Source organism: Capsicum annuum, chromosome 4 (genome assembly GCF_002878395.1).
Source record: "Capsicum annuum cultivar UCD-10X-F1 chromosome 4, UCD10Xv1.1, whole genome shotgun sequence".
Taxonomy (NCBI): Eukaryota; Viridiplantae; Streptophyta; class Magnoliopsida; order Solanales; family Solanaceae; genus Capsicum; species Capsicum annuum.
This window is the reverse complement of record NC_061114.1, coordinates 6,521,617-6,544,961: the sequence shown is the minus strand read 5'-3', so window position 1 is coordinate 6,544,961 and position 23,345 is coordinate 6,521,617. Positions and strand designations below refer to the sequence as shown.

Genomic DNA, 23,345 nt, shown 5'->3' with positions numbered 1-23,345 from the left:
TGGACCTCGGTCCCACCCCTAGAACCGTGGGCTATAGCACAGAGATTTGGACCTAAAACACTCTGTTCGCGTCGTTCAACCTATTTGACCAACCAAATGGCCCTGCCCACACAAACTGGTAATACTAGGACGATTCCTAGACTCCCTTGCACGTCCAGGTCAATTTTTGGGACACAGCACTCCCGAACCCCTGGCCTACCCTCGGAGCTGTGGGCTACATCACACCAAGTTTGCTCCAAAATGCCCTGTTTATGCCGTTTTGCCTATTTGACCAACTAAATTGACCCGCCCATATAAACGGATAATACAAAGACGTTCCCCAGTCTCCCTAGCACTCCCAGGTTGATTTTCGACCAACGGAACCCCCAGACTCCGGGCCCATCCCAAAAACTGTAGGTTATAGCACACCGATTTGGCCCCAAAACGCCCCGTTTGGACCGTTTCACACGTTTGATCAACCAAATTTCCCCGCCCACACAAACAGGCAAAACTAGGATGCTCCCCAGTCTCACTGGCAACACTAGGATGCTCCCCAACTAAAATTCACTGTTCGCGCCATTTCTCCTATTTGACCAAACAAATGTCCTCGACAACATAAACGGGCAACATTTGGTTGCTCCCCAGCCTCCTCGAAACGCCCAACTCGAATTTCGGCCCATGGCATCCCCGAACCAGGGGCTCACCCCCAGAACCATGGGCTATAGCACACTTATTTGTCCCCAAAATGCCGTGTTCATGGTGTTTCGTTATTTGACAAAGCAAATGGCCCTGCCAACTCAAACGAGCAACACTAGGACACTCCCTAGTCTCCTTGGCATGCCTAGGTCAATTTTTGGCCCATGGCACCAACCTTCAGACCACGAGCCCACCCCCAGAATCCTGGGCTATAGCATATCGATTTGGCCCCAAAATGCCCCGTTTGTGCCGTTTTGCACGTTTCACCAACTAAATGGCCCCGCCCACATAAATGAGCAATACTAAGATGCTACCTAGCTTACTTGTCCTATCCAGGTCGATTTTTGTCCCACGGCTCCCCCAGACCCCAGGCCCACCCCCGAAACCATTGGTAATAGCACACCGATTTTGACCCAAAATGCCCTATTCGCGCCGTTTCCCCGTTTGAACAACCAAATTTCCCCACCCACTCAAACAGGTAAAACTAGGATGCTCCCCAGCCTCCCTGGCACGCCCAAGTAAATTTTCGGCCCATGGCACTGACGGACCCTGGGCCCACCCTAAAATCGTGGGCTATAGCACACCGATTTGGCCACAAAATGTCCTATTCATGCCGTTTCACCTGTTTGACAAACTAAATGGCCCTGCCAACACAAACGAAAAACACAAGGATGCTTCACAACCTCCCTAGCATACCCAGGTCAATTTTCAACCAACGGAACCCCCAGACCCCGGGCTCACCCCCGAAACCGTGGGTTATAATACAATGATTTGGTCCCAAAATTCCCCATTCGCGTCTTTTCACACGTTTGACAAATAAAATGGCATCGCCTAAACAAACGGGAACACTAGGATGCTCCCTAGCCTCCCTGACATGCCCAGGTTAATTTTTGATACATGGCACCCCCGAACCCTGTCCCCACCCCTAGAACAGTGGGTTATAGCACACTGATTGGACCTCAAATAGCCCCATTCATGCTGTTTCTCCCGTTTGACCTACCAAATGGCCTCGCCCACACAAACGGGCAATACTAAGATGCTTCTCAGCCTTCCTATCATGCCCAAGTGGATTTTCAGCCCACAGAACACCCGAACCCCAGGCCTACCCCCGGAATCGTAAACTATAGCAACCGATTTAGCCCCAAAATGCCCCATTCGCACCGTTTAGACCCTTTGACTACCCAATGGCCCCTCCCACACAAATGGGCAACACTAGGATGCTCTCCATCCTCCCTGGCATGCCCAGGTTGATTTTTCATCCATGGCACCCCCAGACCTCGGTCCCACCCTCAGAACCGTGGGCTATAGCACAAAGATTTAGCCCCAAAACAGCCTATGCGCGTTGTTTCACCTGTTTGACCAACCAAATGGCCCTGCCCACACAAACTGGACACACTAGGACGATCCCTAGACTCCCTTGCACGTCCAGGTCAATTTTCGGGCCATGGTACTCCCGAACCCTTAGCCTACCCTTGGAGCCGTGGGCTACAGCACACTGAGTTTGCTCCAAAATGCCCCGTTTGCATCGTTTACCTATTTGACCAACTAAATGGCCCCGTCTATATAAACGGGTAATACGAGGACGCTCCCCAATCTTTTTGGCATGCCGAGGTTGATTTTCGGCCAACGGCACCCCCAAACTCCGGGCCTATCCCTGAAACTATAGGCTATAGCACACCGATTTGGCCCCAAAATGCCCCGTTCGCACCGTTTCACAAGTTTGATCAACGAAACTTCCCTTCTGACACAACCAGGAAACACTAGGATGCTCCCCAACCTCCCTTGCAACACTAGAATACTCCCCAACTAAAATACAGCGTTCTCGCTTTTTCGCTCGTTTGACCAAACAAATGTCCTCGACAACAAAAATGGGCAACATTTGGATGCTCCCCAGCCACCCCGAAATGCCCAGGTCAAATTGTGGCCCACGACACCCCCAAACTCGGGGCTTATCCCATGAACCGTGTGCTATAGGACACTTATTGGACACCAAAATGCCCTATTCATGCCGTTTCAACTGTTTGACCAACCAAATAGCCCCGCCAACTCAAACGGGCAACACTAGGATACTTCCTAGTCTCCCTGGCACACCCAGGTCGATTTTAGGCCCATGACACCAAACCTCGAACCCCAGGCCCACCCCCAAAACCATGGTTTATAGCACACCGATTTGGCCCTAAAATGCCTTGTTCTCGCCGTTTAGCATGTTTCACCAACGAAATGTCCTCGCCCACACAAATGGGAAATACTAGGACGCTCCCCAGCTTACTTGTTGTGTCCAGGTCGATTATTGTCTCACAGCTCTCCCGGACCCCAGACCCACCCCCTGAACCGTGGGCAATAAGACACCGATTTTGACCCAAAAAGCCCTATTCGTGCTATTTCCCCGTTTGAACAACCAAATTTCCCCATCCACTCAAACGGGTAACACTAGGATGCTCCCCAGCTTCCTTGGCATGCCCAAGTCAATTTTCGGCCCACGCCACCCATGGACTCCTGTCCCACCCTAAAACTGTGGGCTATACCACACCAATTTGGCCATAAAATACCCTATTCATGTCATTTCACCTATTTGACCAACCAAATGGCCCGCTAACACAAACGAGAAACATTAGGATGCTCCCTAGCCACCCTTCCAAACCCAGGTTGATTTTTAGCCCACGACACCCACCCTCGGGCCCACCTTAGGAAACGTGGGCTATAACACACCGATTTGGACCTAAAATGCCCTGTTCACACCGTTCCATACATTTGACAAACTAAATAGCCCCGCCCACACAAACAGGCAACACTAGGATACTCCCCAACCTCCCTGGCATGCCCGGGTTGATTTTTCGCCTACAACTCACCCAGACCCCAGGCCCACCCACGGAATCGTGGGCAATATAGCATACCGATTTTGACCTAAAATGCCCTGTTTCCGCTGTTTCCCCATTTGAAAAACCAAATAGCCCCGCCAACTCAAACGGGAAACACTAGGACTCTCCCCAACCTCCCTGGTATGCCCAAGTAAATTTTCGGCACATGGCACTCCCGGACCCCGAGCCCACCCCAAAATCATAGGTTATAGCACACTGATTTGGCCCCAAAACATCCTGTTCGCACTATTTTGCCCGTTTGACCAACCAAATGGACCCGACCACATAAAAAGGAAAAACTAGGATGCTCCAAGCCTCTCTAGCATGCCCAAGTCGATTTTCGTCCTACGGCATCCCCAAAACCAGGGCCCACCCCCAGAATCATGGGCTATAGCACACTGATATGGCCCCAAAATGCCCCGTTCACTCTGTTTCGATCGTTTGACCTACCAAATAGCCCTGTCCACACAAATGGGAAACACTAAGATGCTCCCCAGCCTCCCAAGAATGGCCAGGTTGATTGTTGGCACACTGCAATTCCTAACACCAGGCCCACCCCCAGAACCGTAGGCTATTGCACACCGATTTGGCCCCAAAATGCCCCATTCGTGCTGTTTCACCCGTTTTACTAACCAAATAGCCCCACACACATAAACGGGAAACACTAAGATGATTCACAGCCTCCCGGTCATGTCCAGGTATATTTATTTCCCATGGCACACCTGTACCCCTTGCCCACAACTGGAACCGTAGGCTATAGCATACTAATTTTGCCCCAAAATGACCCGTTCGCACCGTTTCGCCCGTTTGACAAACCAAATGGCCCCGCCAACAAAAACAGGAAACCCTAGGATACTCCCTAGCCTCACTGGCTCTCCCAAGTCAATTTTTATCCCACCAAACACTCTGACCTCGAGCTCACTCCCAGAACCGTGGGTTATAGCACACTGATTTTGCCTCCAAAATGCCCCATTCATGCTGTTTCACCTTTTTGATAAACCAAATTGACCCGCCCGTACAAACGAGTAAAACTAAGATACTTTCTAGCCTCCCTGGAATGCCCAGGTCAATTTTTGGCCCGCGACTCCCATGAACCCCTGGCCACCTCCAAAATCGTGGGCAATAGCACACCGATTTAGCCCCAAAATGCCCTGTTCGTGCCGTTTTGGCCGTTTGACCAACCAAATGTCTTCGCCAAGTCAAAAAATTAATACTAGCACACTCCCCAGCCTTTTTAGAACATCCAAGTCAATTTTCAAACTATGGCACCTCCGGATATTGGGACCACCCCCAAAACCGTGGGCTATAGAACATCGATTTAGCCCCAAAATACCCTGTTCACGCCATTTTGCCCGTTAGACCAAGCAAATGTCCCCGCACACATAAACGGGAAATACTACACTGCTCCCTAGCCTCCATGGCACACCCAGGTTGATTTTCGGCCTACAGCACACCCGTACCCCGGGCATACCCCTAAAATCATAGGCTATAGCACACCGATTTGTCCCAAATTGCCCTATTTGACCGTTTTGCCTGTTTGACAAACCAAATGGCCCTGACCACATAAACGGGCAACACTAGAACTCTTCCAAGCCTCTCTGGAACGTCCAAGTTGATTTTCGGTCCACGGCACCCCCTGACCCATCCCCAAAACCGTGGGCTATAGCACACCGATTTGGCCTCAAAACATCTTATTGGCGTTGTTTCTCCCATTTAACCAATCAAATGGCCCAGCCCACACAAATGGGAAACACTAGGACTTACCCCATCCTCCGTGGCATACCTAGGTTGATTTTTGTCCCACGACACCCCCTGACCCCAGGCCCATCCCCAAAACCAGGGGCTATTACTCACCGATTTGGCCCTAAAATACCCCATTCTTGCTATTTTACCAACCAAATGGCCCCTCCCATACAAACGGGCAACACTAGGATGCTCCCCAGCCTCCCTGGCAAGTCCAGATCAATTATCGGTCTACGGTACGTCTAGATACCTGTCTCACCCCAAAATCGTGGGCTATAGCACACCGATTTGGCCCTAAAATGCCCCTGTTCATTCTGTTTTGCCCGTTTGACCATCTAAATGGACCCGCCCACACAAACAAAAAACACTAGGATGCTCCCCAGCTTCCCTGGAATGCTCATATCAATTTTCAGCCCATAGAACCGCCGAACCCCTAGCTCACCCCTGGAATCGTGGGCAATAGAACATCTATTAGGCCTCAAAATACCCCTTTCGCGCTGTTTCGCTTGTTTGACAACCACATCACCTTGCCCACATAAATGGGCAACACTAGGACGCTCCTTAGCATCAATTCTCAGCCCATAGTAAACCCAGACCCAAGTCCCACACCTAGAACCACAGGCTATAGTACACTAATTTGGCCTCAAAATGCCCCGTTCGCGTTATTTTTCCCGTTTGACCAATGAAATGGCCCAGTCAACATAAACAGGTAACACTAGGATGCTCCCCAACCTCACTGGCATACCCCAAGTCAAATTTTGGCCCACGACACCCCTGGACCTCGAGCCAAACCCTGGAACCGTGGGCTATAGCATACCAATTTGGCCCTAAAATGCCCCGTTCGCGCTGTTTCACTCATTTTACCAACCAAATGGCCCTTCCTACACAAACAGGAAATATTAGGATGCTCCCCAGCCTCCCCAGTACGCCCAGGTTGAATTTTTGCTGACGGTACCCCCGAACCTAGGGCTTACCCCCGGAATCGTGCGCTATAGCACACCGATTTGGCAAAAAATGCTCTATTCGCTCTGTTTCGCCCATTTGACCATCCAAATGTCCTCGCCCATACAAACAGGCAATACTAAGATGCTTCCTAGCCTCCTTGGGATACCCAGGTCAATTTTAGGACCACGTCACCCCCAGACCCCGGGTCCACCCCACAGAACCATTGGCTATAGCACACCGATTTGGCCTCAAAATGCCCTGTTCATGCTGTTTTAGAGGTTGACCAACCAAATGGCCCCTCTCACACAAACGGGAAAGATTAAGATGTTCCCCAGCCTCCCTGGCATGCCCAGGTCAATTTTTTGCCCATGGCTCCCCCGGACCCCAGGCCCACCCCCAGAACCGTAGGTAGTAGCATACAATCAATCACTTTGGGTTTTGAATTCATTATGCATTGATTTGTTTAAATCATACTCTCTTCGCTTATCTTGAATTCTCGTGGTTGAAAACATAGAGGATATGCCTTAAAATGCAACTTGTTCAAAAGAAAGGTTGATGTTCGGAAAAGAGAGTAGTGACAAGAAAATAGGATTACCAACCCCTATTTTATAAGTTAATGCCTTAGCAGGATTAACTACTTGGAGATTTTGTATTGTTTTTGGTAAACACTTTTGATTCGAGAGAACTAAAGTGAATTAGTCCTTGATGGTTCAGAAACACTAGGATTATGTTATTAAATACAATACATTTCTCTGTAAGCACGATGCATGTATGAATTCGTAAAGCCCATAGTTAGGAAGTATGGAAAACTACAAGGTAAACATAACCATAGCTTGCTATTTCTCTAAATTTGAATACTACTACACATATTTCATCTTGTTAAACTGAAACCATTAGTGAACTGAATCAAATCCCCCTATTTATTTTACGAAAACAAATGATTAAAAGTCAACTAATCTGCATACAACTTAATTAACACCATATTCCCTGTGGGATTCGACCCCAACCTAGTTGGGTTATATATTTGACAACGACCGCTTACACTCTCATAAGAGAGGTGTAATTTGAGAGTTATCACTATTGCAAACCGATTTGGCCCCAAAATTCCCTATTCATTCCGTTTTACCAATCAAAAGGCCCCACCCACTCAAACGGCCAATACTAGGACGCTTCCTAGCAGCCCTGGCACGCCCTAATAGATTTTTTGCCCACGGTACCCCCGAACCCCAAGCTCACCCCAAGAATCGTGGGCTATATAGCACACCGATTTGGCCCCTAAATGGCCCATTTGTGCTATTTCAACCATTTGACCAACCACATTGCCCCGCCCATACAAATGGGAAACACTAGGATGATTCTCAGCTTCTTTGTCATGCCCAGGTCAATTTTCAGCTCATGGCACCCCCGAACCCTAGGGCCACCCCTAGAACTGTAGCTATAGCACAACCAAATGTCCCTGCCTATACAAATGAGAAATACTAGGAAGCTCCCCATCCTCCTCGGCACGCCCAGGTCAATTTTTGACCCACAGCACCCCCAGACCCCCGGTTCACCCCCGGAACCGTGGGCTATAGAACACTGATGTTGCTTGAAATAGCGCTGTTCGTGCTGTTTCTCCTGTTTGACTAACAAAATATCCCCGTCCACACAAACAGGAAACACTAGGATGCTCCCCAGCCTCCCTAGAATGCCCATTTAATTTTCATCCAATGACACACTGGACCCCGGGACCACCCCCGGAACCATGAACTAGCACACCGATTTGATCCCAAAATACCCCGTTCGCGCTGTTTGCCCTATTTGACCACCCAAATAACCCCTCCCACACAAGGACGTCCCCAGCCTCCCTGGAACTCCCAGGTCAATTATTGGCCCACGACACCCCCGGACACTAAGTCCATCCCCAAAACCGTGAGCTATAACACACCGATTTGGCCGCAAACTGCACTGTTCATGTCGTTTTCCCCGTTTGATCAGCCAAATGGCCCCACCCACACAACCGGGCAACACTAGGATGCTCCCTAGCTTCCCTTTTCTGCCCAGGTCAATTTTGGTCAAATGACACTCCCGAACTCCGGGCCTACATCCGAAACCGTGCGCTATAGCACACCGATTTAGCCCCAAAATACCCCATTCGCACCGTTTCACCCATTTGACCAACCAATGTACCCACCCACGCAAACGGGCAATACTAGGATGCTTCTCAGCCTACTTATCACTACCAGGTCGAATTTTAGCCCACGACACCCCTGGACTCCGGGTCTACCCCCGGAACAGTGGGCTATAGCACCCACAAACGAGAAATACTAGGATGCTTCCCAGAATCCATGGCATGCTCAGGTCAATTTTTATCCCATGACACCTGCGAACCTCGGGCACATACCTTGAACCGTAGGCTATAGCACACCGATTTGGCCCCAAAATGCCCTGTTCGCACCGTTTTACCTATTTGACCTACCAAATGGACCCGCCCACACAAACGGGCAACACTAAGATGCTCCCCAGCCTCCCCAGCACACCCAAGCTAATTTTCGGCCCACAGAACCCCGGAACCCCAGGCTCACCATCAGAACCATGGGCTATAGCACATCGATTTGGCTTCAAAATGCCCTGCTCTCACTGTTTTGCCTGTTTGACCAACCAAATGGCCCCACCCACGCAGAAGGGAGACACTAGGACGCTCTCTAGCCTCCCTGGCATGCCCAAGTAGATTTTTGGCCCACAGAACCCACAGACCCCGAGCCCACCCTCGAAACCGTTGGCTATAGCACACAGATTTAGACCCAAAATACCCTGTTCATGCCATTTTTCCTGTTAGACCAACCAAATGGCCCCGCCCACATAAACGGAAAACACTAGGACACTCCCTAGCCTCAATGGCATAACCAGATCGATTTTTAGCCTATGGTACCCTCGTACCCCAGTTTTACCCCCAAAATCCTGCACTATAGTACACCGATTTAGTCCCAAAATGCCCTATTCGCACTATTTTGCCCGTTTGACCAACAAAATGTCCCCGCCCATATAAACGAGCAACACTAGAATGCTCCCAAGCCTCTCTGGTATGTCTAGGTTAATTTTTACTCCACAACACCCCTGGACGCCGGTCCCACCTCCAAAATTGTAGGCTATAGCACACCGATTTGGCCTCAAATGGCCTATTTGCATCGTTTCTCCCATTTGACCAACCAAATGGCCCGACCCAAAAAACCAACAAACACTAGGAGTCCCCAGCCTACCTGGCACACCTAGGTTGATTTTTGTCCCACGACACCGTTGGACCCTAGGTCCACCCCCGAAATTGGGGGCTATTGCATATCAATTTGGCCCCAAAATGCCCTGTTCGTGCCATTTTACCAACCAAATTTCCTCGTTCACACAAACAGGAAATACTAAGATGCTCCCCAGCCTCCTTGGCATGTCCAGATTGATTTTGAACCCATGACACCCCCAGACCCCTGGCTCACCCCAGGAACCGTGGACTATAGCATATCGATTTGACCCCAAAATACATCGCCCACACAAATAGGAAACACTAGGACACTCCTCAGCCTCCTTGTCATGCCCAGGATAATTTTTGGCCCACGGCACCCCAGACCCTAGGCCCACCCCCAGAATCGTAGCTATAGCTCACCGATTTAGCCCCAAAATGCCTCGTCTAAGCCATTTTGCTTATTTGACAAACTAAATAGCCTCGACCATACAAACAGGTAATACTAAGATTGTCCCCAGCTTCCTCGACATGCCTAGGTCAATTTTTGACCCACAACTCCCCCAGACCCCCGGTCCACCCTCGGAACTGTGGGCTCTAGCACACCAATGTTGCCTCAAATATCCTCGTTTATGCTCTTTCTCCAATTTAATAGCCCCACCCATACAAACGAATAAAACTAGGATGCTTTCCCGCCTCGCTGGCATACCTAGGTTGATTTTCGGCCCACGGCACCCGCGGATCTTAGGTCCATCCCTGTAACTATAGGCTTAGCACATCGATTTGGCCTAAAAATGCCCTGTTCACACCATTTGTACTATTTGACCAACCAAATGGCCCCAACCATACAAATGAGCAACACTAAGATTCTCCCCAACCTCCCCGGCATGCCCAAGTTGATTTTCGACCTATAACATCCCAAAACCCCGGGCTCACTCCTAGAAGCGTGGGCTATAGCACACCAATTTGGCTTGAAAATGCTCTGCTCGCACTATTTAACCCATTTGACCAACCAAATGGCGCTGCCCGTACAAATGAGTAATACTAGGTTGCTCTGCATCCTCTCTGGCATGTCCGGGTCAATTTTTGGTGCACGACACTAATGTGTAAGCTGATGTTAATATATTTGAAGCTTTTAACTCTAAATAATTATGAGGTCTTAAGCAACTTTTGTTGTTTTTGATTTTTTTTAATGTGTTAATGCAGATACAAGTGATCGAGGAGGAAACCAAAGGAAAGAAGAATAAATCAGCTGAAAATGGTGTAAATAAGCTAAAGGATAACTGACGTCAATTCTGAAGCACTGTCATACATGGGACCGGCTGTCAAAGTTGCTGTCAAGCTTAGACAGAACTTGAGAAACTGAGATGAAATGTGACGATGTTAAGGATGGGCCATCAAATATGTGACATGGCATCAAAATCTTCGTCAACCAGAAGCAGAGAATACTAATTTCTAGTGAAGTTGTGACGGTAGTTGTCACACACCGTCAAAAATTTTGACACGCCGTCAAGTTTGCCGTATGAAGAGTCAAAATATAACAATTCACTAGAACCTTTGACAACAACTTGCACATGTCATCAGACATCTGACATGCCGTCAAGATCGTCGACGTCCAATCCAAAGAGAAAACTGAAACTTTAATTTTATTTCATTATTTAGGGTTGACTATTTAAAGACTTGTTTTAGGGTTTTTTTTAGGGATGGATAATTAATTATAAGAGAAGATATTATGAAGAGAAGCACGTAACATTGTTTCATCTTTACCATCAAATATTTTTCTTGTTTCCTTAAAAAAGCACTTATCAACTTTTTTTGGGTTTCTATCTCGTGAGCAAATTGAAGAAACTATTTGTTGTTTTTCATCCATTCGTAAGTTTATCCTTATTATGATGAATTCAACTTGTTATTTTGTTCATCAAATCATGAGCGGCTAATTCCATTAGCAGGAGTTATGGGATCCATGGATTAGGGTCTAATTGGTTACTAGGCATTTAATGGATTCAAAGAGTAGTAGGACGTCTTGAAATTCTATTGTTTTGACTGAAATCTATTGGTTACAAACATTAGATTATGCCTTAGGTTTTATTTGCTTCTAAAGGATAAATAGACAAGAGGATGTGAATTATCAACAGGGACTCAAAAGATACCGACCTTCTATTTAATGATTGATGTCGTAACTGGATTAATCAACCTGAGATAACATCCTATTGGAAATAGATAAGTTCTCTATGTTAGAGAGAATTAGATAATAAATTTTCTGGTGAGGTCGAGATATAAGTTAGACAGTATCATAGTCAGGGATATTCTGTTGTTTCTACTTACTCCAAAAATCCCAAGTATTACCTAGTATTTGTTAAATCCCGATACCCATGGAGAACATAACTCTGGTTTCACATTTGTATTGATTACAACACTAAAATAATGAAAGTGATAATTGACTCTCTTTGAAATTTAAACCCTCATCTTCGAAAATAGTAAACTACCAGTAAAGTATTTCTTAAACAAATTGAAGTTCACACCTTATTCCTTGTGGGATTGGACCCCAACCTAGATGGGTTTTATATTGACAACAATCGCTTACACACATTCAAGAGTGTAATTTGAGCGTGATCAAAAATGGTGCCATTGTCGGGGAATACGGTTGTAGAACAAAAGTTTGTACGCAAAAATTTGCTGATAGTTAAGTTTCCTTGATTTATGTTTATTTGTTGTTTTTGTTTATTATAGGTACTGTGTTGTTTATTCCAAACACAAGAAGTTTCAGAGAACCACTATTACCAATCAATCTGGAACCTCAACTGATAGGAGAATGGTTGAACAATAGGAAGCGGAAAAACTAGCTGTTACGGCCAGGGCTCAGGTGAATGTGCAGAATTTGGATCAATAAGAACGTCACTAGAACCCTAATGATGAAGACTTGGGTGATGAGGGATTGCTGAATCCTCAAAACCCAAGGTGAGTTGAGCAAGTTGCTGCACCAGTGCAACGAAGTGTCAAAAGAAATCATCCAGTCCGAGGAAGATATGGGCAACTACATATGCAATATAAGACTGATAAAGATGATGAAGGAATGGATGGAGCTAGTGCAATGGGTGCTATCATTCCTCCACCATTGGCACTAGGTGCAAAATTAAGCATAACAAGTACCATGATCCAACTCCTGAATCTGAAGGGGTTATTTGGAGGCTTTCCTGGTGATGATACTAACATGCATTTGGTGAACTTCATCACCATTTGCAAATCCTTTGACAATCTGAGAGTGAGCCAAAATACGATCAAGTTGAGATTGTTTCTTTTTTCTCGGTCTGGGGAGGCAAAAATGTGATTGAATGAGTTAGAGCACTATTCTATAACCAACTGGAGACATTTGAAAGATGCTTTCCTAGAACGGTTCTTTCCAGCCTCCAGAAGGGTACAGTTGAGGGACGAAATTAACAACTTCAGAAAGCTTTCGACTGAAGCACTACACGAAACCTGGGAATGATTTAAGAAGAAACTTGCAAAATATTCGAACCATAATATGACAGACCTACACTTGAAGAAGACTTTGTACAGATCTTTCAAATCTATGATAAGCCTCTTGTTGATAACGCTGCAGGTGGTTCATTCATTGACCTCTCTTTTCTAGATGCTTCTCACATGCTGAATAGAATGACCAAGCAGAGTTGGTCTTGGCACACTAGGGATTCTGTAGTGGCTATCCAAGCTATTACTGGTGGTATTACTATGGAACAAAATAGAAGAGATGAGGAGTAAGATCAGGACATAACCCATTTGAAGACGCAGATAAACTTGATAGCCAAACACTTTCTATCCAGCAAGACTGAAATGGTTAAGGCTGTAGGATCTCAGGGTACTGTTTCTATAGGTGCTAATGTTGAGACAAACTATGTGAGTAATCAGGGGGGTTTCCGAGGAAATAGCCAAGGGAACCAAGGTCGGACATTCTATGACAAGCTTGATTATAAATATAGAGAGTAGGGACATTAGAGAAACAATAATGCTAGGAGTGGTTTGTATATTCTTCTTGGAAGTTGGGATGCTGTGATGACTAGTTCTAGACAGATTTCCATGGAGGGCATGATAGAAAAAATGTTGAAGGGAGTTGAAGCTACCAACTCAGGGGTAACTACTATGAAAAGCTACCATCTGCTTCTATTAAACAGTTGGAGCAACAGATGAGACAATTTTCGGCTACTCTGAACCAGAGAAAAGCTGGTACTTTACCTAGCGATACGGTTCAAAACTTGCATATTGATGGCTCTTATTTGGAGATTACCACTCGGAGTGGAAAGATATTATCTGGACCATCTATGGGCAAAGCTATAGAGAAGGAGGTAAGTATTGATGAGTCATAAGGAAGCAATCCAGTGGAGTCTGAGGAGCTGGATGGCTTTGTTGATATTTTAGAGAAAGAAGATGAAAAGAAAGGGGAAGTTATATTGAAATAAATGCCAAGACCACCACCTCCCTTTCCTCAGAGATTGAAGAAGAAAGTAGATAATGAAAAATTTAGTAAATTCATCGAAATAATGAAACAACTGACGGTGAATGTGCCATTGATGGAGGCACTTGAGTAAATTCCAAACTATGCTAAATTTATGAATGAACTATTAACAAAGAAGCGGAAGGTAAGATGTTAGCCGGTGGACAACATCCACCATGGTAGTGTTGTTTCTTCATAATCATTGGTGCAGAAAAAGCCTGACCTTGGAGTATTTACCATACCATGCACAGTTGGGTCCATGAAGTTTACCAAAGAATAATGTGACTTAGGAGCAAGTATTAATCTGATGTCACTTGATATCTACAAGAATCTTGGATTGGGGGAACCTACCCCACAACGATGCATCTTGTGATGGCAGACAGATCGGTGAAACGACCAGTTGGTATATTGCATGATGTGCCGGTAAAGGTGGATGCCTTTATTCTGCCTGCAGATTTTGTGATATTGGATTGTGATGTTGATTTTGAGGTACCCATTATTTTGGGTAGACCACTATTAGCCACGGGAAGGATTTTAGTTGATATGAAGCTCAATGAGCTAAAGTTCAGGTATGGAAAAGGGGAGGCCAGATTCAAAATGCACCCTCCTATGAAGCAGTTGGAGGTGATGAATATCTTCTTGATTCTGGATGTATACTAGGAAAATAGTAATAAGGTATCGATACGGTATCTTGACGAAGTCTGAGTAGTCAAGATAATCAAGTCGTTTCACAACGTTCAATCAGGCGTTGTTTGGGAGGCAACCCAATGTTTTAATTTTATGGCACTTGTGTTTTTAATTTCTGTAGCTATGAGTTGTACAAAAGGGGTGAACTAGTTTCAGCCAGCTTGAGAAGGTTGACGTCAATTTTGATGGGTTGTCACAAGTATGACAAGCCGTGAGAAATAGCGTCAAAATAATCAAGTCAAAGTCTTATTCTGTTAAGGCTGATGACAAATTTTGAAGCGCCTTCTAGTATCTGACGCGCCATCAAAAATTCCTTCAAATAAGTTGAGCCCAACTTAAAAATTTCGGGTTAACCCGGCCCAACAACAGTTGTTCACATTCCCCCGTACTTAAGATATTTCTCTTCTAGTTTTGGATTTCTTTTCTTAGAGAGTTATTTCCCTTCCTTTTTAAAAAATAATCCCTTCTAAGGCAAAATTTTAAGACTTTCCTTGTTGAAGTGTGAGAGTTAAGTCAAGAAATATTGTTCCTCTCTCATATCATTCTTCTCTCACTCACAAGTCTAGGTGCCCAGAGTACATCAGCTAAGTGTCAACATCCAGGTATGAGAAAAACTTCAACTTTATCTTTCTTTGGATCAATTGTGAACCACAAGAAACCTTGGTTTCAAAGAAGTGAGCTGAACCCATTAACATGTTTCAAGCCCCTTTGAAAACTAGGGTTTGTAGGGTATGCTGTATAATTTCGTGGAAATCTCAGTAAAGAACATGATCTAAGTTAAAATTGAGAATAATGGTAGAAGAAAAATCAAGTAAAAAGAAGTTAGAAATTGTAATATTTTCTGACTACAATTTTTATGGCCTTGCACCTGTGTGATGGCCATTGAAAATTGCCGTCAAAAGCTGAGAAATTTTGTAGATTATGGTTAAGGTTGACGATGCTTTTGAAGCGCCGTCACACCTGTGACGGCAAAACAAAAAGGTCGTCAAACCTGCAAACTGAAAATAGTGATAATGTTGAACTGAGGTGATTCTTCTTCTTCTCTTGTTTGATTATGGACACTAATTGAGGATTTCTATATTGTTTCAGAACTGATAATGGCACCCAAGAAGAATAATCCAACCATATCAAAGAAAGCGGCTAAAGAGAATGTATCTCAACAGCTTGTCAACGAGGACTTTGATTATAAGGATGATGAACCCGTGCTCAGATGGACTAGAAAGAGGACTGATCTAAAGACACCACCTCCACCTAAGCCTAAAAAGGTGGAGGATACTGGTGATACTGAGGTAACAACCTCATCTGAGCAAGCATCGGAGGAACAAGGATCAGAACACACTGAACAGGATTCTGAGGGCACTGAACAAGATGTTGAAACTGAAGACTCTGAAAGGCCTACAACTGAAGAAACTAAGTCTAAATTACCATCATCGGAGCAGCAAGGTGATAAGGATTCTCCAGTACAGGGAACTTTGGTGAAATGTAAACCCCCCCTCCGTTTAGGAACAATACGAGATGGCAAATCCCTGGGGCTGAAACGATCTATTTGGAAGAACTTCACAAAATAGATCGATGAAGTGCCAGAAGGCCAATTCTAAAGGAGAAGAAAATCATCACTACACAGTTGATCAAATACCCTGAGGTGATGCAAAAACTCAAGGAGTATGGCTTGGAGTGGACTACCAGGGGAACCGATGTTTACTATCTTTCATTAGTCCGGGAGTTCTATGCGAACTACCAGGCTATGGTGGAAAATATGTGCAATGAAGGAGATAGAACTTCAGATAAGCCTCTATTGACCAAAGTTCCAGTACGTGGAGTAAGGATAGATAGTTCAGATGCCACCATAAATAGGTTTCTTCATGGGCAATCCTTTGTCCCATGAGCCACTTCACCTACCTTATATACCTGATTGAAACATTGGGAAAACCAGCACAAATGGCTAGCAACTCTCATAGCAGATAGGAAACCTGAGTGGCTGAATAATTCGGCAGAAAAGATTACCAAAGCGTCTCTAAATTCAAAGGCTAGATTTTGGTGGGGTTTAGTACGGATTCATTTGATACCCAAAGAGGGAGATAACATATTAGGGGATGATCGAGAAATATTGGTTGCAAGATTTATAGACAGAACTCGCTTGGATTTTGGATAAATGATAGCGGAAGAGATCAAGATTCAGTTTGCAAAACCCGATGTTGTATATCTATTCCCATGTTTGATTACTAGGTTATTTAAAGTACCTAATGTACCTAAGATTTAAGGTATTGATGATGAGATACATGCCAAGAAAACTCACAACCCTATCAGCAAAAATAAAATTCGGCCGAGCTTACGACTTGATCGAGATGCAATTGGTGCAGCAGATCCTCCAGTCACTGAGACTGTGTCAGCACTAGATGTAGGTGTGTAAATCTCCGATGCTGTACCACCACCACCAGCATATTCAGCTCAGGCAGGCTTAGTGCCTCAAAGTGAGCCGACTACTTCAGTCCCTCCGGCAGCAACAGGTTCAGTAATTCAGCCTATTGATATCAGGAAGATGGCTAGGCAAGCAAATTTGTGTGAGGTACAACTACAGGCCTTTGCCAAATAGTTTGCTACCGTTGTGGATAAAATAATCAAAGTTTCACTCAAAGATGCACTCAAACCTTTCCTGACTTGGCCTGAGCCGGTGGCAAATCTATAGAAAAGATTCGATGCTCGGGCAAGAGAGATGGCAGGTGCTGATCTTTCCACTCTCAGGATTGTGCTGGATAAGATAAAATATGAGGTTGGGATGATTCAGCACCACTAAATCATGGTGACAACAGGTTCAGCTATGCTCGATGTAGAGGAATAAGTTCCTATACTCGAACTCACAGCGGATTCCTTGAAGAAAAAAGAAGAAAAAAAGGGAAAAGAAACGCAAAAACAAGATAGATGAGCCAGATAGTGAAGAAGTGAGAAAAGCTAAAAAGAAAGCAAAGAATAAAGCAGAGAAGGAAGAGTTGAAAAGGGTAAGATTGGAGTCCCTGGCTAACACAAAAAAATGTGAAGCTAGGGCTACAGGTGCTTCATCGAGCCAGGCTCCAACCACTGCAAAGGCAGATGCTACGAGTGGTGAGAAGACAGTAGATGATGCTGTAGCAGGGTCGAAGACCCGGGATCCACAGTCTTGACTATCTTCAGGTATATCCTAACCCTTAGTGTATTTTATTTTTGATTTTAAGTTGAGGGTATAGGGAAATTGTTGTTGTAACATGTTCTGTAAATAATTAGGAATAGTACAAGTACTTGAGACAGTTAGCTTGTTTTGTAATTTTTGAGTACCTCTCCAGTGGTCTAATCTATCACGAATTGTCTGAATTGCATCTAGTGTGACCACTGTGTATCTGTTTGTGGCATTAGTGTGGCGAATAAATAACCTGAAGAAAACAAATGGATGAAACAGATGAGTAGTGATGTGCTATATACTTGTGTGCTATGTGCGTGTAAGGTCTTACTTAGTTCCCATTGTGCATTGAATCTATAACTTTCCCAGTTAGTCGTACCATAATCATAGGATAAGCGTCAGGAAAGGATCATAGTCCGTTTTTGCATGTTAACCCATTTTAGCTTAAATGACTGTCCAAATATGAATAATATCCCTTGATCCCTTTTTGCACCTAAATAGCCCAGTTCTTTCTTATACACCTTTCATCTTTCCATTATATCACAATGAACCTGTTTTGGTCTTGGTCCTCCTTGGACACTATGCACCTCGACTTAGGCAAATAACCTAAGTTGAGGGTGGCTACTATAGGGGGTGCGTGATGCATTATAAGTATGAAGAGAGGTAAAAGAAGAAAAATGAACAATAATTTGGGTGTAGTGAAAAATAAAAAAGAAAACTGAAAAATTTTATCTAATGCTTGAACAGAAAACACCCATCTTGAGAATGATTAACAAATAAAAGAGGGAAGCAAAGAAGGTCAAAATTTAAAACCCCATGAGTTAATGTAGTGCCAAGGAGGTGTAGTCACTATGAAATACCCATGAATATTATACCAGCCCTGAGCCAACATTACAAGCTTAAGAAAAGCCCAATAGTGATCCTAACTAACTTATCTAAAGACTTAGATACTGACTATAAGGGAAAGCCTATGGAATTTGATGCACAATGTTGGAACTTCGTTCTGAGAGTGAGTCTTACGTTCATCCCTATGTCTATACATGTGAATCTGAGTGAGAAAGGGATTTCATTATTATGAGGGCACACCAGGTATGTTGCTATTAACTTCTTTGTTCGGATAATGTAATTTGGGTATGTGCTAGGCTGTTATTGCTGAGATTTTCTCCATATCTATATACGTGTGAGTTACATGGATGTTTTCAAATATTAGACACAGTTGATTTTACTTTTATTGATCATGGAGATGCATGTATTATGAACTGATGAGAGTAGTTAGCTACCGAATTATACTTTGTATGCTCCTAGTTATGTTTGGGTTGCTTGAGAACAGGCAATTGTTTAAATTGAGGGTGTTGATGTGTGAGTCGATGCTAACACATATGAAGCTTTTAACTCTAAATAATTGTGAGGACTTAAGAAACTTTTGTTGTGTTTTATTGCTTTTATTGTTTTAATACAGATACAAGTGATCGGGGAGGAAACCAAAGGAAAGAAGAATAAATCAGCTGAAATCTAGTGTCAATAAGCAGAAGCATAGCTGACGTAAATTTTGAAGCACCGTCATACATGGGACAGGCTGTCAAAGTTACCGTCAAGCTTAGACAGAACCTGAGAAACTGAGATGAAATGTGACGACGTTTAGGATGGGTCATCAAATATGTGACATGGTGTCAAAATCGCCGTTAACCAGAAGCAGAGAATACTGCTTTCCAGTGAAGTTGTGATGGCAGTTGTCACGCGCCACCAAGAATTTTGACACGCCGTCAGGTTTTCCATATGAAGATTCAAAAGATAACAATTCACTAAAACCTTTGACGACATCTCGTACACGTCGTCAGACATCTAACACGCCATCAAGATCGCCGTCGTCCAATCCGAAGAGAAAACTGAAACTTTAATTTTCTTTCCTTATTTAGGGTTGACTATTTAAAGACTTGTTTTAGGGTTTTTTTAGGGATGGATCATTAATTATCATAGAAGATCTTCTGAAGAGAAGCACGTAACATTGCTTCATCTTTACCATCAAATATTTTTCTTGTTTCTTTAAAAAAGCACTTATCAACTATTTTTGGGTTTCTATCTAGTGAGTAAATTGAAGAAACTAGTTGTTTTTCATCCATTCATAAGTTTATCCTTATTATGATGAATTCAACTTGTTATTTCGTTCATTGAATCATGAGCGGCTAATTCCATTAGCAGGAGTTATGGGATCCATGGATTAGGGTCTGATAGGTTACTAGGCATTTAACGGATTCAAAGAGTAGTAGGACGTCTAGAAATTCTATTGTTTTGATTGAAATCTATTGGTTGCAAACATTAGATTATGCCTTAGGTTTTATTTGCTTCTAATGGAGAAATAGACTAGAGGACGTGAATTATCAATAGGGACTCGGAAAATACCTACCTTCTATTTAATGATTGATGCCGTAACTGGATTAATCTACCTGAGATGACATCCTATTGGAAATAGATAAGTTATCTAAGTTTGAGAGAATTAGATAATAAATTGTCTGGTGAGGTCGAGAGATAAGTTAGTATTTGTTAACTCCTAATACCCATGGTGAACATAACACTGGTTTCTCATTTATATTGATTACAACACTAAAATATTGAAAGTGACAATTAACTCTCTGTGAAATTTAAAACCCCACCTTCGAAAATCGTAAACTACCAGTAAAGTATTTCATAAACAAATTAAAGTTCACACCTTATTACCTGTGGGATTCGACCCCAACCTAGTTGGGTTTTATATTGACAATGATCTCTTACACCCATTCAAGAGTATAATTTGAGCGTTATCAGACACCCCCGTACCCCAGGCCCACACTCAGAATCGTGGGCTATAGCACACTGATTTCGCCCCAAAATGCCCCGTTCACTCCGTTTCACCAGTTTGACTAGCCAAATGACCCCTCCCATACAAATGGGAAATACTAGGATACTCCACCACTTCCCTAGTGTGCCCAGGTAGATTTTTGACCCACAGAAACCCCGTACCCCGAACCCAACCCTAGAATGGTGGGCCATAGCACATCGATTTAGCCCCAAATAACCCCGTTCGTGTTGTTTTTCCCGTTTGACCAACCAAATGGCCTCGCCCATACAAACGGGCAACACTAGGATGGTCCCAACCTCCTTGGCATACCCAGGATGATTGTTGGCCTACGGCATCCTCATACCCCGGGCCCACCCCAGGAACAGTGGGCTATAGCACACCGATTTGGCACCAAAATATATTATTCGCACCGTTTCGCCTATTTGACCAACCAAATAGCCCCATCCACGCAAACAGACACCATTAGGATTCTCTCCAGCCTCCCTGGTATGCCCAGGTTGATTTTCGGCCCACAGCACCCCCGGAAACTGGGCCCACCCTTGGAATCGTGGGCTATAACACATCGATTTTGCCCCAAAATGCCCCGTTCGTACCGTTTCACCTATTTGACCAACCAAATGGCCCAGCCCATACAAACGGGCAATACTCAGATGCTTCCCAGCTTCCCTGGTATGTCCAAGTAGATTTTTGACCCACGACACCCCTGGACCCCGAGCCCCTGAAACGGTGGGCTATAGCACATCAATTTGGCCCTAAATATCCCCGTTCATGTTGTTTCTCCCGTTTGACCAATCAAATGGCCCTGCCCATGCAAACGAAAAATACTAGGATGCTCCCTAGCCTCCTTGGCATGCCTAGGTCGATTTTCGGCCCACGGCACCCTCGAACCCCTGGTTCACCCCAGGAACCGTGGGCTATAGCAGACCGATTTGGCCCCAAAATGCTCCATTAGCATCGTTTTGCCCGTTTGACCAATCAAATGGCCTCGCCCATATAAAAAGGCAATATTAGGATGCTCCCCATCCTCCCTGGCAAGCCCAGATCGATTTTTGACTCACAGCACCCCCGGACCCCGGGTCCATCCCCGGAACCTTAGGCTATAGCACACCGATTTGGCCAAATAGCCCTTTTCGTGGAATTTATCTCCTTTGACTAACCAAATGGCCCGTCCATACAAACGGGCAACACTAGGACGTTCCCCAGCTTCCCTGGCACGCCCAGGTCAATTTTTGGCCCATGGCACCCCCGGGGCCACTCTTGGAACCGTGGGATATAGCACACCAATTTGGCCCCAAATAGCACACCATGCTATTTTCATCTTTGAATCGTTTACTTTTTATCACTTTTTTGGCTAAAGAATTAAAATTGCATACAGAATTGGGGAAAAGTGCCAATTGAGTGGGATAGAAGTTGTTTTTTAGAATATTGACTCGACCAAATTGTCCACATAGATCCTAAAAAAATACACAACTTCAAAAAAAAAAATCTACTCAAACGGATATTCGAGCACAAAGTTATGAAGGTTTATAGTTTCACCATTTTACAATTACTTTTTTCTATCTCCTTCACTCGCTATTTTTGATTGACCTTTTTGTCTATGCTCTTTTGAAATTACAAATTATTAATAATAGGCATAGTAAGAAGGGTTTGAATGGCACTTTCAATGTTTAAAATTATATTTTAAAAAATGAGGTAGATAGAATAAGTTAAAGTGTAAATTTAAAGAAGTGTTAAGGATAGATGATTAAGCACTAACTATTAGTTTTAGGGGATTTCTACAAATTAATTCGGTGATTATCCAAATGTACAAAAGTCTTACTTAGTAGATGCACATTTTTTTAAAGTGAGGTGTTTAAAAAATTGTTGTCTTTTGGCAAACAAAATTTATGTTTGGTCAAAAATATATTTAGTGCCTTGTTCCTCTTTAATTACATGAATTACTTCCTCCGTGCGCTTTTACTTCGATAACAACAACAAACTCAGTGTATTCTCATTAAGTGGGGTCTGGGGAGGGTAAATGTACGCAGTCCGTTCCGCTACCTCCGAATAAGTAGAGAGGTTGTTTCTAATAGACTCCTGGCTCAAGATAAAGAATAGTTAATAAGGTCATAGTAATACATGAAACAAAATGGATGGTATAACCGAAATAAGAAATGAGAAATAATAAAAATAGAGATAAAAGAGACACGAAAATATGCGCAATGCGAAAGTAAAAATAGGGAATAAGAAATAGGAAAGGACACCCCCTAGTAGTAACATACACTAGCGGCTCCTACCAATGGACACAGTCCTAGTATTACTAACCCAGCTACACCAGATCACCCTAACTATTAGTTACAACCCACACACGAACTACTCTTCTACCTTTATCCGCGACCTCCACACTTCATATCTAGGGTCATGTCCTCTGTATCAATCCCATTTTTTAAAAACATTTTGTATGGGGTTTGATAACATTCTTAAGTTGTAAGAGTGGGGTAAAATATAAGTTTTGATTGAAACAAGTAATATGATAAAATGAGAATAGAATAAAAGAAAATGATTTTTCAGTGAGGTTTTTTTAAAGGAAATGGTTGAGCTACATTTAAATGGATTAAATCATAGTTTTGGTCAACAAATGTATTGGATTAAAACTTGTAAATGTTTGTGAGTAAGTGGGTTTTTTATTCTTTTATATGTTTTTAATAGGCTCTCCTTTATAACAAATAAGAGATTTGAAAAAAGAATTATTTCATGTCTGTCTTATAAGG

At 43.8% G+C, this 23,345-nt stretch overlaps 1 protein-coding gene across 1 annotated transcript; it reads left to right on the top strand.

The window, feature by feature from the left end:
- The first annotated feature begins 15,705 nt into the window (after window positions 1–15,705).
- LOC107854319 (uncharacterized protein DDB_G0286299-like) lies at window positions 15,706–17,766 on the top strand. Its single transcript, XM_047411497.1, has 4 exons — window positions 15,706–16,090; window positions 17,047–17,174; window positions 17,295–17,378; window positions 17,491–17,766. The coding sequence occupies exons 1-4, from the start codon at window positions 15,706–15,708 to the stop codon at window positions 17,764–17,766; spliced, it is 873 nt and encodes a 290-aa protein (XP_047267453.1).
- The last annotated feature ends 5,579 nt before the right edge of the window (window positions 17,767–23,345 follow it).